Source organism: Brachyistius frenatus, unplaced genomic scaffold (assembly GCF_029030835.1).
Source record: "Brachyistius frenatus isolate BFR_SWC_R1_liver_20210118 unplaced genomic scaffold, ASM2903083v1 Contig_19, whole genome shotgun sequence".
Taxonomy (NCBI): domain Eukaryota; kingdom Metazoa; phylum Chordata; class Actinopteri; family Embiotocidae; genus Brachyistius; species Brachyistius frenatus.
This window is the reverse complement of record NW_027210618.1, coordinates 5,754,312-5,768,464: the sequence shown is the minus strand read 5'-3', so window position 1 is coordinate 5,768,464 and position 14,153 is coordinate 5,754,312. Positions and strand designations below refer to the sequence as shown.

Sequence of the window (14,153 nt, the reverse complement as noted above, 5' to 3'; positions counted from 1 at the left end):
TCTTGGGGTGAATTGGGTTTCCCCAATCCATGTAAAAAGTGAGGGCAGAAAATGTTATAGTTGAAGTTTACTGTGATAGAGGTCAAAATCTGATTCGCCGTGGCTGGGTCGCCTATGCCAGGATTTTTGATGTTGAAAAACTCAAAACACAAGGGGCCATAATCAAAAACATTCCTCTCAGAATCCTCTCAGAGAGCTCCTAAAAATTCGAGCAAGGAGTCTTAGCGTAGGAATGATTTAGACAACATCTCACAGCAACTCTATATATATAAAATTCTATAAAAATTCTATAAAGAATTATATATATATATATATATAATATAATTTTTGCAATTGATTAACTCACTGTCAGTCAAAACTTGAGGAATATTTTAATAATTAATATAATTATTTAACCGACCGCATGCTGTGATTTTCTCCACTGCTTAAGAAATTCTTAAGCCTCTTAAAAGTCCTCCTATCTGCTCCCAAACGTTTTTCACCTTAGGAGCTTTCTCAAGGGCTAAGATGCTTTGTGAATAACTTTTATATTTACAAGGATCTACTCCTAACTTTAAGGGGAAATTCTTAGAAAATGTCATAATTCGTTCTTATATTTTTTGCCCCTTGATGTAATTCTTAATACTAGGACGCTTTATGAATACAACCCCAGATGACCCCTACATCAGTGATGATTCATTGTAGTTAGTAGGGCAGTAATAGGGTCGACCTATGGATTCAAATGGTGTGATGTACTCGTAGACTGTAAATTAGTCAGCACGGTTAAAATATTGTTTTCCCAATGTTTGACGAAGTGTTTGAATTTCAAATAAAAATGTAAATGCTGAAGCAGTGACAAAAAAATTGTGATTAATAACTTTGGCAAAGTTACCAAGTGTAAATGAAACTGTATTTTTAAGATGGTAAAGCCTATCTCAGACATTCATACCTGTGAGAACAAAGGAACATTTTCCATAAGGACCAACTCATTGTCCCTGGATGGCTGGAGCTGAATTTCCATTCTATAAACCTCCTAATTTTTCACCACAATATTTCTTGAAGATTTAACATTAGTAACATTTTATATGGTATTTTTGAGACATTGATCAATTAAAATTTAGCTTAAGAGACTAATTGCATCTGCAGAAAAAAGTTGTGGCCTTATAGTAAAAGCATTATATACATGCAGTCTGTAGCCCCAACGTTGACCTTTGCTTTCCGCTGGCTGTCGAATGAAGGCACAAAAAGAAACATTTGCATTACACTGTGATGTGATCAGTTTAAGATTTACTGCTTAGGTGTACGTCATTGTTCATGTGCTGATTTCAAAGCAAAGCATTGCCATATAAAACACAGCAGGGATTCCTCTGTGATATCAGTGTCATGCAGATGTTACAGCAGACAAGTGGGGAAAAAAAAAATCTCACCCTTTCAGTTGTAATTATAAGACAAGAGTTGAAAATGTATGGTAATCATGTATTCGCTAGCAGTATTTTTTTTAAAGACAAACTCTTAACATGAACAAATCATTTTATAATTATTATAAGATATAGATAGCTACTCAGCTGTACATTTTTCAGTTGAATGGCTGACCTGTCACTGCTCTCTGGTGGACAAACTGTATAATGGTGACTCTGTTTCCAAATTTACTAATTTCTGCTTTGCAGTTTCTTGGTACTTATCAGCTGACATATACACTGCTCACTCAGGTCTCACGACCAACAATTTGTTGTTGTTCCCAGAACAAAAATGACAACCCGGGCCGACCGTGCCTTCTCTGTTGCTGCTCCGAAGCTCTGGAACAACCTTCCCCTTCATATTAGGTTGTCATCTACTTTACCAATGTTCAAAAGTCGTTTATTTTCACTGGCCTATCTGCTTCAATCTATACTTGGTACTTTTGTGTGATTTGTGTTAGTTTGTCTTGATTTTACTTATTCTTATTAATCCTGTCTTTTCAAATGCATGACTGTTTGTCTATGTGCAGCACTTTGGGCAACCTTTGTTGTGTTTTAAATTTGGGCTAGACAAATACATTTTGAGTGATTGATTGTTTGATTGTTTGATTGATTGATTGATTGATTGATTGATTGATTGATTGATTGATTGATTGATTGATTGATTGAAAATGGAGGTGAAATTCCATTGTAAGGGTGATGTGCAGAGAAACACTCTGCTCCTTTTTCTCAATTAAGCAAAATTTGGGGTGTCTTTGCCAACACATTAATTTTGCTGAACTTTTGGGATTACACAATTCTAGGAACATGTTGACGCAAGAAACACAAATTTAATTTTAGTCCGTGTGTTTTTCAGAGACGGTGCAGCTGATAAAGTGTTATTTTTAGAATGGAATGTCACATGTGGGTCACATATTTTGGACTTAATGTAGCTCAGAATTTAATCATATTAAACTAGACAGAGCATCATAAAATGGCAAGGCCAATGCACTGTGTTGCTTAAGAGCCTCGCAACAATCACACACAAATGCCTCTCCAAACAACAAATGTTTCTTTAAGTTAATTTGTTTTTTTCATTCATCATTTATTTCTGAAACAAAGTCATCACAAGCAGCTGAAAATCATTACAATTCCTGCCATTTGCCACAAGACATAAATCCGGTGAAGTAATGCCATTTCAAGTAATTTCAACTGAATTGTAAGTAAATCGCGATTTATTACGTTCAAATATTGAAACAGGCAAACATCAAAACCAAGCCTTTCAAGATGAAACATTTAACATTACCAAAATGCTTTGATTATTAAATGGCACAACCTATGTGTGTTTCATGTCACCTACTGTAAAGCTAGATGGCAGCACAACACTTATCAGCTCATCACAACAGGAAAAGGCTCTACATCACAAAACAACAGAGTCCAGACTCAAACAACATGACCCATTTGCTTTTGATCTGCTTTGCCTGACTTTCAGCATCCTAAAGAATGTCTGTGACACATCTCTAATATGATTGAGTTCCAAAAAAAACATAATCAACACAATAATGTTATTTATAATTAATGCACATACAAAAATTACAGGACAAAAAATATTATTTACACAGTTTAGATGCATTAAACACTTCATTGAAGTTAACATAAAAAATAAATGTTTAATATGTGTCATTGTTTAAACATAAGATAGCTTTATATATTTTTAAATACAAGCTGGCAATTATGTGTTTTAACTATATTTAGGCCTATAACATATTGTATAGATTGCACTGAATGAGCAGTTCACCACATTCAGCTTGCTTGTGTGAGAATCCTGTATTTGGCAGTTTGGGGTCCAGTAATGTCAGTTTCTTCTGGTAGAAAAAGGCTCCCTTGATGTTGAATCCGTTCTTCCTCAGCTCACGGGTGTTTTAGAGAAAATCCTTTGGAGTTGTCTCCTGTCTTAGCTGCCAAGCTGACTTTGGAAGCTGGGGAAGAGACAGACATTCTTGTCAAGTCCCACAGGTCTGACTTGAATTAATTATTAAATCACACGCTTGCTCAGAAACCCTAAAACCAGCATGTGCACACAAATGTCTCTATGTATTATTTAATCTCACTTTCATGCAGAGCAATTTGGGCCTCCTTTGACGGGCTGTACAGATGTGGCAGCCGTTCTTTCACTATATCTAGTAATACATTTGTGGAATACAACTTCTGAGGGGACTTATCTTCATCTTCTGAGAACCCCAACAAGGACTCTCCTTTGCCTTTTCATGCCTGTTTTAAACTTGCCGACCAGCTTCAGTGCTCCATCTTTGTCTCCCTGTCTGGAGGGCAATCTGAGTGACATCCAGGAATGAGCGTCGGCGTCTGCGTCCGTAGCCATTCAATCCCATCTTCTTCTCAGGGGCGTGCTCTTTTACCTGGTGGTTGTTCATGTGGAGCAGTCGGTCGACTAGTTCATGATACAAACATGTGACCAGGGCGCAGCCGGATGACGGTGTCCTTTTGGGTCTTCTATTTAGTTCAAAGCTGAAAATGGAAAATATTTATGATTTACTGTTTTCCGGGGTTGTTAAATCAGACATGGCAACACATAATATGTTGACAGCATTTAAATCAAGATTGTTTACATATCTAGATTCATGTAAATTTCTTAATCCTCAGTCGAGGATGGGTCGTCCATCCTTCAATTTTTTGAAAATATATTTTCTGACATTGTGTACATTTAGGCAGCTTTAGCAGTGCTTTTATGTACTTAAATAACACAGGACCTCAGGGGTTCTAAGTTATTAGGAGGCACACCATATAACTGCTGCGACTGATTCCAATTTCTTTCTATTCTCTTTACCTGAAGTTCTTGTGCATTGTTCTGCACTGTCAGCTATAAATTAGGGCTCAAGTGCAATTTTTTTTGGTTACCTTGATGGAGGTGAGAGCACTTTTTCATGCCCGCCCTGCTTTGGTCCAAAATGGAGATCTGGGAATTGTTCATTGGCTGTCACTGAGCTGTTCCGCAGGTCTATCTTCAATCTAAACCTGCCACAGACAACAGAGGAGGTTGTGAGAGCAGGAGCTGATAACACTTTCAAGGTCACAGTAACACTGGAATGGAATCAAATTCGTAGAGCTATAGCAAAACGGAAATTATCCAATCTTTACTCAGATATTCTCTTCATTTGTATTCATTTATAAACACACATTGCCAGACATGAATGTCTTTTGGGCTTTTGAGTGGCTTTAATAAAAAATAAAAAATAAAAAAAAACAAGAGAATGAACACAATGTTCTCACAGTGCTTGTTTACCAGGCAGCTCACCTTTTCAGGCTGCTGTTGGGGTCTCCTGTGGCACCTTTTACCAGTGGCAGGACTGTGGTAAAAATACAGCAGCAGATGACAGTGTGCAGGCCTAATCTCATTTTGGCTGAGAGCTGTGGATGGTGAAAATACAAAAATGGTATTGAGGTGGTCAGGTCTCCTTGTTTGTCACAACTGTTTAATTAATGAGACAAAATTGCAATTGAATAGCTTTTGCAGCTGCATCGATGCCTGGTGAAAAAAACCAGAGTGTGCTGATTTGTTAATTGCAAAATGAGTATTAATGAAAAACCATCCATATGTCAGTACATGCAATATCAGTGAATACAAATATTTACTTTTTGTTCTTCACAGTGTCTTCCAAAATTGATAGACTATACATTTACATTCTGTCATACCTAAGCAATTATTTTATCTTAACAAAAAGAAAAGAGAAAAACTTCAATTTGAGGGTATAGATAAAGTCACTTACCTTACCTTTCCTCTCTGTTAAAGGTTTATTTTGATGTACAGAATTTATGGTGCACATCCAAGTGTGTTTACAGTGGGTTGAAGTCTGAAGTTTACACTGTTAACATGAGAGGTTTTATACAAGGAGGGAGGGAGCTGTACCTGAATGCCAGACCCAGTGGGAGGGACTAGGACAGTTCATGTCAACCCTGTCCACCCCACATGTAGACAGGCAAACCAAAAACATGCATATAGAGAGTGTAATCAAGTCAGCAATGTGAAAATGCCGTGACTAATACTTAGTTTGTGGAAATCTTATTTCTGATTCATTACATCCACCTTTTCTTTGACAAACTGTTGAAAGAATTGCTTTTTGTGCATTGCAGAGTTTTGAAAATTGACGCAAGTTGTTTTTTTCCTCTCTGTTAAAGGTTTATTTTTGGATGTGAGTTGGAAGACTCATCAGTCCCGTTACATATGTCATTAATTGTGTTAGTTCAGTGTGACTTAGCAATCTGTGAGTGAGTTTGAATAGATGCCAAGAGTTCATTATGTTCAAATTAGCTGTGTGTTGTTATGGCAACTGCATGAACTGTGAAACTTTAAGGAACATGTGCTTTATACTGAACTTGTGCGCCTCCAGATGACCAGTTTAATTGTTCTGAGTGCTACTTCCACCCTCTGGTAGTTATTTCCAAGCATTCTAAATAAAGGGCATGTCTAAAGATTAACCATCCATTAACGCAGGGCTTCAGTAGCAACTGGGCCAAATAGGAAAATCACTGGGGGCTCATGGCCCAACAGAATTCTTTGTTAATGAATGCCCACAAATACCCTTTACAGTATAATTTGAATGTAAAATTATTACTAGATGGAATAAACTAGTCACTTGCATCCTTTTTCTTTTACTTTAAGGGTATCATTATAATAATTTCCTGACAGCAGTTAATACAGTATCACTTGCAGTCCAATCGCTCTGGAGTTGTCAATTTTCCCAATAAATTAGATGTCTCTTTAGCTTCAAGAGAGACATTTTGAGGCTTATCATTAGCTTAGCTACAATGAGTTTCTCTGTGATTCACGAGCCCAGAGAGCAACGTGAGGCAACTGAACAAATGGAAGGAGTGGAGCAAGTGCAGTCCTGATCCTCCCTGTGCCCGTGCTATCCTGTCATCAAGGTTACACACATTGATCGTCTATGCCTCAAGATGCACACTCCTTTTTTTATGTCTGTGGTTTAGCCTGATTTGCAGGCAGCGTCTTGCAGGCCATAGTAACATATTCGGCCCATGAGCCACGAGTTGAATAGGTCAGCATTAAGGATTTTCATCAATTACAACTATAATGAATTTTCACAGATATTTAAAAAACTGCAAAGCATCAAAAGTGCAAAATTGAAAATGAATTTCCAACTTTCCATAAAGTTTTGCTTTAAAAGACTGCAAACTATTTTTAAACATTAAATCTATAATTAAAAGAAATTAGAAAAAAAAATCAGAGCATCATCAGGCCTTAAGGTTAATTTGATCTCCTCCAAAGTTTTGTGTTGAACTATCAGATGGACGAGGTGTATTTAAGACGGTTGCAGTTGATAGTCGGGCGATAATGCAGTACATTTTACCATGGTATAAAACAGAAAGGCAGCAAATCCCATCTGAGAAACTGTAACCAGAGAATATTTGGCATTAAAGTACTTTATTGATAATACTTATGAAATGCATTACCGTTTCATCAGTTTCATCAATAGACCAATAAATTCACACAAAAATACATGTTAATGGCAGGGATACTATGCTCAGGGGTGGGTTGTCTTGCGGTTGAAAAAGTTAGAAAAATTGGTCTTTGCAAATAGAAAAATGGAGCATAAGTAAGTGCTTCACCTTTATGTAGAAACTAACCAAAATAAATACATTCTCCTTTGTTTTAAGTGCTTATAGTATAGTATAGTGGTAAGAGTGGGAAATAAAACAATCTTAATAATCGTTACAAAAAAGGAAAACCCTCATTAACAGTGATAACTGATGAGTAATTTATGATACATGTCAGTTCTGCATTTAGATCAGAACTCTTCTGCACAACCACCCTATCAAACTACAGCAACAGGGTTTTTAAGGAAGGAAAAAGACACACACATTGTAGCAAAAATGTAAATGAGCAAATGAGAGGAGAGTCGTAACCTGTACAGGCCTGGCATCAACATCTGTGTGATCTGATCACAAGTGGACAGCTCCAAGCATGGCTGTTCACACCTGGCAGGATCATTCCTGTGCATCTCAAGTGACCACTTCAGATCAACTCTCACTTGTGATATGTGTTTATTTGCTCTCTATGCAAATAAACACATATCACATAAATAAACAAGTAAATAAACATGATCACATACAGAAACGTGAGAACAGAAGAGTCAAAGCAACAAATATTTAACAAAATGAGACATCCTTTTTCACTCAAGCCTCCTTTTAATGCACCACCATTTGGAGTACTTTTTTTTATTCACATTTGTACATTTCTGAACACTAAAGTTTGTAATTCACGATCTGAACCATCAGGCGTTATCTGATAATGCCAGTTTAGGCTCAGGTTAATCATTCCAGCAGGTTCAAGAGGGTCGGGCTTTGCACTGCAGTGGATAAATGAGCTGCGCACACAGCTGTAGGTCTGATGTGTGTCAGAAATTACAGACAAGGTGAACAAAAAGAAAAACATAACTAAACCTAGATGAGAGAAGTAAACCTTTCTTAATTTACAGGTCTGCTAATTTGGTAGAATCACACACACACACACACACACACACTTTGTTCTTTTTTGGCTTTGATATTATATCTATTGCTCCTTCAATATGGCCCTGGACACATTTGCGTTCACACTGCTGAGAGATTGTGATCATATGGGCCTCTGAATGTGGTATTGGGCAGATCAGATCTCAATGCACCCTTAATGCATTTAGTGAGTTACCTGGAGCCGTCCACTTTGGATCACCCAAGCACGCATGTCAGTAAGCATATCCCCAGATGTCCCCACAAGATGAGGAAATTGTGTGAGATTTGGAAAAAGGGTGAGCTTTCAAAAGCTGAATAAACGGCAGAGTGATGTCTGTTGCAGTATATCTAAGAGAACTGTGCCCACAGAGATGGGAAACACAAACCTTTTCCACCATTTGGAAAGGTCTTCAGAAGTTTGCATTCTGAAGCTGCTAGCAACAAGCACCCAAGCTCACAAACGTGGTAATTTTAGTTCAAACCCCAGCATCACATCTCCATCTGTGCTCTGAACCCCCGGGGCAGAGGCATTTTCCCTGTATCCCCACAGGTGCTCGTCATCTTCCGCAGCTTGGCCGCCTGCCTACCTGTACCACCAGTTGCATTTATCATGACCAACCTCCGTTAATAGTCTCTGTCAGTTTAATAAATAAAGGCATATTTCTTTATGTTGAAATTATACAATGGAGATTTCTAATTAGCATCGTAGACATGTATATGGAGACGTTAACACTGTGATATTATCCAAATCGTTATTATCACTCAGCTAGTTTATGGGAGCCTGACGACTTCCAGTTGTGCCACACACACTAAAATTGTTTGTGGATGTTGGATGTGTTGTCACAGGACTACCATCGGGATACATGTATATCCTTTGTGTATTTTATGTCATTGTAAATACAACTTCCATCATGGCATCAACATCTAATCTTGGCATCTTGTTGGTACTGGATCAGGGCACGACTACTTTGATTTTCTTTTTAAAAGTACAAACAGTCCCAACTCTGACGATACAACTTTAATGATCAAGCTTTGAGGGCTTTACAAAGGGGATGTCAAGAAAAAGAAGCTCAAAAAAATCATTATGTTCACACCGTCAGTAGAGCCTTATGTTATTTCTGGCAAAGGTAAGCATAAATGTACAAGGCATGTCCTCACCTGTATATTGGAGACAAGGGGAAAGTCATGAGTTACATTGGATGTTTTTGCTGTAATGTAATTTATCCTAAAATACTGCCTAACTCAAGAGTCCAAGAGTCCAACTACTGCTTTGAATGAATTTCAACAGAATAAGGCCACCATTCAGTGACTGAACCTGATCAGTTATTTCTACACCGTTAGTTATTTCAAATGTTTGAAACAAATCCAATTATTTCCTATTTGTAATCCCTTTAAATCTATATTCTTGTCCAATTAATTCATCAATGTATTTAATGTGCATTTTCTTGTCAAAGTTCTTTCACAACATGTAGCGTTTACGCAACTAAAATTCCTTTCACAACGTACCTGGTCAGTTCCATAAAACATTGGTGCAGATTTATATTAGTTTGTTTGGCCCCCTGTGAAAACTAAAACCTTGGTACTGATCAGACCAAGACCACCTGAGGCTTTCAGTCCACTTCCAAATGGACTCTGATGTGGTTTGTTCTTGGTGTGAAAGCAAATGGACCGACCACAGTATATTTTGATCTTATATGCAGTCCAGTCTCAGCTTTTTTTGAGTGGGTTTACATCAACAGGTCTAATATAGCCCATTTAACACAGAAGCCCCTGTCAGACATGGAGCACATAACATTGCTACCTTTGTAAATCCATCACAGAAGTATCTTGTAACAGTGGATCTACTGATTTGTTTTTACATCAGTTTTATCATCGCATGTTACCTGATAGCAAACTCTGCTGCCTCATATACTTTCTGAATAAATAAAAAAATACCATATTTTAAATTTTATGGAAAAAGATAAAACATTCGGTCGAATTATAGTAAGTGAGGACTCTACTACAGCCCAAACAAGGTAAAACATGCAAAGAGAGAGAAATATTCTTATTGTACAGTCACTGTACTGAGATTACTGTAGCAAATGAGTTTGACTCGTGTATTAAATCTGTTTTATTAAACTATATAAACACAAAAGGAGCTAATTTCAAAACATTGAAGAGTTTTCTCCCGCAGGCTTTCACTGTAGCCACCTTGGCTTGTTGTAGTGCCTCTCTGCCTTACGTCTGGTTGGGCAACAGTAATTCATTATTTTTTTTCTTCGTCGTGACAAACTAACAAACTCTGTATGAGAGTGCTTTAATAAAGTGCTTAACACACTCTGGTCTTTTGGTAAACTGTATTGGCAGTTAGTACATTATTCATGTTTGTTCATAATGTCACTCGTATTCAATTTGTGTTGGTCTGCATGCAGCTGATGTAATCCCAGGTCATATTACAATTATTCACCTCTGCAGTTGTCATCTTCATTATGTACGCTGGCTGCATTTCCGTAAGCATACTGTATGTGCCAGCGTCACGTCTGTTTTGAAATGACTTTTTTTTTTTTAAGCTGAATGGCAGGTTTGATCAATCTATGAACATACGTACAAACAGTGCTGTCATGGCAACAGCACTGCCCCTCCTGTGGGCCAAAAGATGATTCTGTGATCTGTGTTTTAACATGATCCTTTCCAGTTCTTCAATTAGTTGCCTTTTATCTGCTGTGCATGCTGACGGCGCCTCATGCTGCAGAATGTCATGTTTCCAAAATAGAGTGCACTCATGATCAAAATTCCGACTGCCTTAGATTAAATGGCTTTTGTATCCTAATCAGTAGAGGTATTTTTTGTCTTGAATTATTGCTGCAACAATAGCTTTTATATTAACTATACAAGAAATCAAGACAATGTGGTGTTTGGTTAGAGGACAGATCACGCTGTGCTCAGTCAGCACAGCACCATGTGAGCTCAACATTGGCAGGCACACAGTCTGTTATATTATTAGATACTTAGTCTCTATTTATAGTTGCTCATTTCCCTTTGTTTTTTGTATTACTACAGAGATAGAAGGACAGGAATTATATGGATTTAATTAAGTCTGCTGCTCTGGTTTGTGATAGCATGGTGCTCTCTTCTAAATGAGAATACTTTCTGGAAAGGCACTTTTCTAAATGTGAGGCCCAAACATTCCTCTTAGTTGCTGTCCAAACAACGGAAAATCACAATGTGTTTTTGTGTGTGGAAAAATTCAGGATTATATATTTACAGGTTGAAGATATCAACTTTCCCAAGAGATAAACAAGGCTGCACATATTCCTGACTGATTTGATGAGACAGAAAAAAAATGATCGCAAGTGTAAATGTTTATTAGGCAGTCATCTGTATTTTTATTTAATTTAAGGATTAAAATACCAATGATGGCATGATTTTGCTGTGGAAGGAGTCACTTTTGATTTCAGTATGCCACGACAGCACTGCTATTTCGCCTTAGTTGACAATTGGATCCAATATTTGTAATTATTCATTATTTGGAATCAGTATTTTGATCTGATTGCTTTCCCTGAATTATACGCATCTTAACTCTCTCCACACTTCTTCTAATCTCAAGTTAAAACTCACGCTTGCTCTTCTTGAGCAATTCTACTGTTAAATCTTTGACCAACGTTCACTTAACTAGCTTAGCAGTTAGCAATGGCTTCCCTCTCTCCCTCCACCTCTTCTTGTTTTTCCTGCTCGGTGTGTGACATGTTTAGTTACGACCCTGCCTCCCTTAATGATAATGCTACCTGTAATAAATGTAGTGTAGTTCGGGCTCTGGAGGCCAGGGTCACAGAATTAGAATCGCGGCTGTGCATCGTCCCAAGCAGAAGCCCATGGTTCACGTCTCCAACCGATTTTCCCCACTCGGTGAAACACCCGCTGAGAAACCAACCCTGGTTATTGGAGACTCTATTTTGCGGAACGTGAAGTTAGCGAAACCAGCGGCCCAGAGTCAGATGTCTTGTCGGACTCCGTAGTTTTCTCTGGACCCCTTCGTAACCGGACCAGTGATGATATGTTTAGCCGTACGTCTTCACTTCAGACTTCAGATCAGACTCTCAAATGATTTATAACTAAATTTTGGTTTCGGATTAATTGCTAAACTTGAGTGGAAGATTGCTGCCACTCCTCCTCCTCCTCCTCCTCCTCGGCCTAAATCTCTAGGAATATGATAATTAATATGACTGGGAGGAGTTGCTTCATTAATACTAACATATTCTTCCTGTTGCAGCCAGATCTCTGTCAGACAGAGTAAATCAACCTGATGATCAGTTATCAAGTCATTTACTAACAGAGATTTAGACCAGAGAGATCTGATATTTAATAGTCTGCTTTTAATTGTCAGATTTTTTTGATCTATTAATTTGGTAGGATCAATTTTTATTACATGTTTATTGATACATCTTTTCTTGAGGTTTTTTTAAATATAGGTGGTCTGGTTACAGACACAACCTCTACAGGATGTTGAAGGTTTTGGGTGAGTGACAGCTCTAAAGAAGCTGCAGAGGAGCTGTAAGACTGCAGCTCTGCGTCCTGGTCTCAACCCTGGATGTCAGGTTTTAGAGCTCTTAACAGCCCTAAAACCTGACATCCAGGGTTGAGGCCAGGACGCAGAGTTGCAGTCTTACAGCCCTAAAACCTGACTATATCACATCTCTCTCGTCTAAATCTCTGTTAGTAAATGACTTGATAACTGATCATCAGATTGATTTACTCTGTCTCACAGAGACCTGGCTGCAACAGGAAGAATATGGTAGTATTAATGAAGCAACTCCTCCCAGTCATGTTAATTATCATATTCCTAGAGATTCAGGCTGAGACGGAGGAGTGGCAGCAATCTTCCACTCAAGTTTAGCAATTAATCTGAAACCGAAACTTAGTTATAATTCATTTGAGAGTCTGACTCTTAGTCTTTCACCCAAACTGGAAAGCAGAGAAACGGATTGTATTGTTGTTGTTTATCTCCCACCTGGTCCTTATTCAGAGTTTCTAACTGAATTCTCTGACTTTTGATCAGATTTAGTGCTGAGTTCAGATAAAGTGATGATAGTGGGAGACTTTAACATTCATGTTGACGTGGACAACGACAGCCTCAGTTATACTTTTAGCTCATTATTAGTTTCCATAGGCTTTTCTCAGAATGTAAATAAACGCCGTCACCGTGGTAACCACACCCTCCATCTGGTTCTGTCGTATGGGATGGAAACTGAAAATGTAATAGTATTTCCTCAAAACCCTGTTTTGTCAGACCACTTCTCATTAACATTTGAAGTTACAATAATGGACTACACAGCATGTGGGAATAAATCCCACTACAGTAGATGTCTGTCAGATGATGCCGTGGCCAAGTTTAAGGAAGCAGTTACATGTTTATCCTCTTCGATGCCGTGTGTTAAAGCAGTGGAAGACATCTACGTTGATCTTAGTCCCACACAAGTGGATCATCTGGTAGAAAACACTGCAGTATCTCTGCTACAACTCTAGATGATGTCGCCCCTCTGAAGAAGAGAGTCATGAACCAGAGGAAGTTGTCTCCGTGGTACAACTCAGAATTACGCTCTGCTAGGCAGCGACTAGAAAGATGGAAAGGAAATGGAGTTCCACTAATTTAGAAGAATTTCACCTGCCTGGAAGGAGAGTCTAATATTATATAAGAAAGCTCTTTGTAAGGCCAGAACTTTATAGTATTCATCATTAATGGAGGACAACAATAACAACCCCAGGTTTATTTTCAGCACAGTAGCAGGCTGACAAAGAGTCAGTTAACTTCTTCACCAATAAAATTCTTACTATTAGGGAGAGAATTGGGGAGACCCTTCCTGCCACCGTCACTGATGTGATGTTAAGCACAGCAGCCCTGGAAGGATCCTCTAGCTGTCTGTTAGATCCCATCACAACTAAACTTTTTAAGGAAGTCTTCTCTTTAATTAATACTTCCATATTATATCAGATCAACCTGTCTATTGTAACCAGCTATGTACCGCAGGCTTTTAAAGTGGCTGTAATTAAACCTTGACTTAAAAAGCCGACTCTTGATCAGCTGTTTTAGGAAACTACAGACACTTTTCCAACCTGACGTTTATTTCTAAAATCCTTGAAAAAGTTGTTGCAAATCAACTTTTTGATCATTTACAAAGGAATGATCTGTTTGAAGATGTTCAGTCAGTCTTTAGAGTTCATCATAGCACAGAAACAGCT

At 38.0% G+C, this 14,153-nt stretch overlaps 1 protein-coding gene across 1 annotated transcript; it reads right to left on the bottom strand.

The window, feature by feature from the left end:
* Window positions 1-2,516: 2,516 nt before the first annotated feature.
* On the bottom strand, window positions 2,517-4,829 carry admb (adrenomedullin b). Its single transcript, XM_069695114.1, has 3 exons — window positions 4,729-4,829; window positions 4,332-4,448; window positions 2,517-3,941 (listed from the first exon to the last, which is right to left on the bottom strand). The coding sequence occupies exons 1-3, from the start codon at window positions 4,827-4,829 to the stop codon at window positions 3,692-3,694; spliced, it is 468 nt and encodes a 155-aa protein (XP_069551215.1). The 3' UTR covers window positions 2,517-3,691.
* Window positions 4,830-14,153: the final 9,324 nt, after the last annotated feature.

Excerpts from the sequence above, each read along its gene's own strand:
- admb (XM_069695114.1), bottom strand. The coding sequence starts at position 4,829 with ATGAGATTAGGCCTGCACACTGTCATCTGCTGCTGTATTTTTACCACA. Across the intron at positions 4,449-4,728 it reads CCCAACAGCAGCCTGAAAAG|GTTTAGATTGAAGATAGACC; the intron begins GTGAGCTGCCTG and ends TGTCTGTGGCAG. Across the intron at positions 3,942-4,331 it reads GTGCTCTCACCTCCATCAAG|CTTTGAACTAAATAGAAGAC; the intron begins GTAACCAAAAAA and ends TTCCATTTTCAG.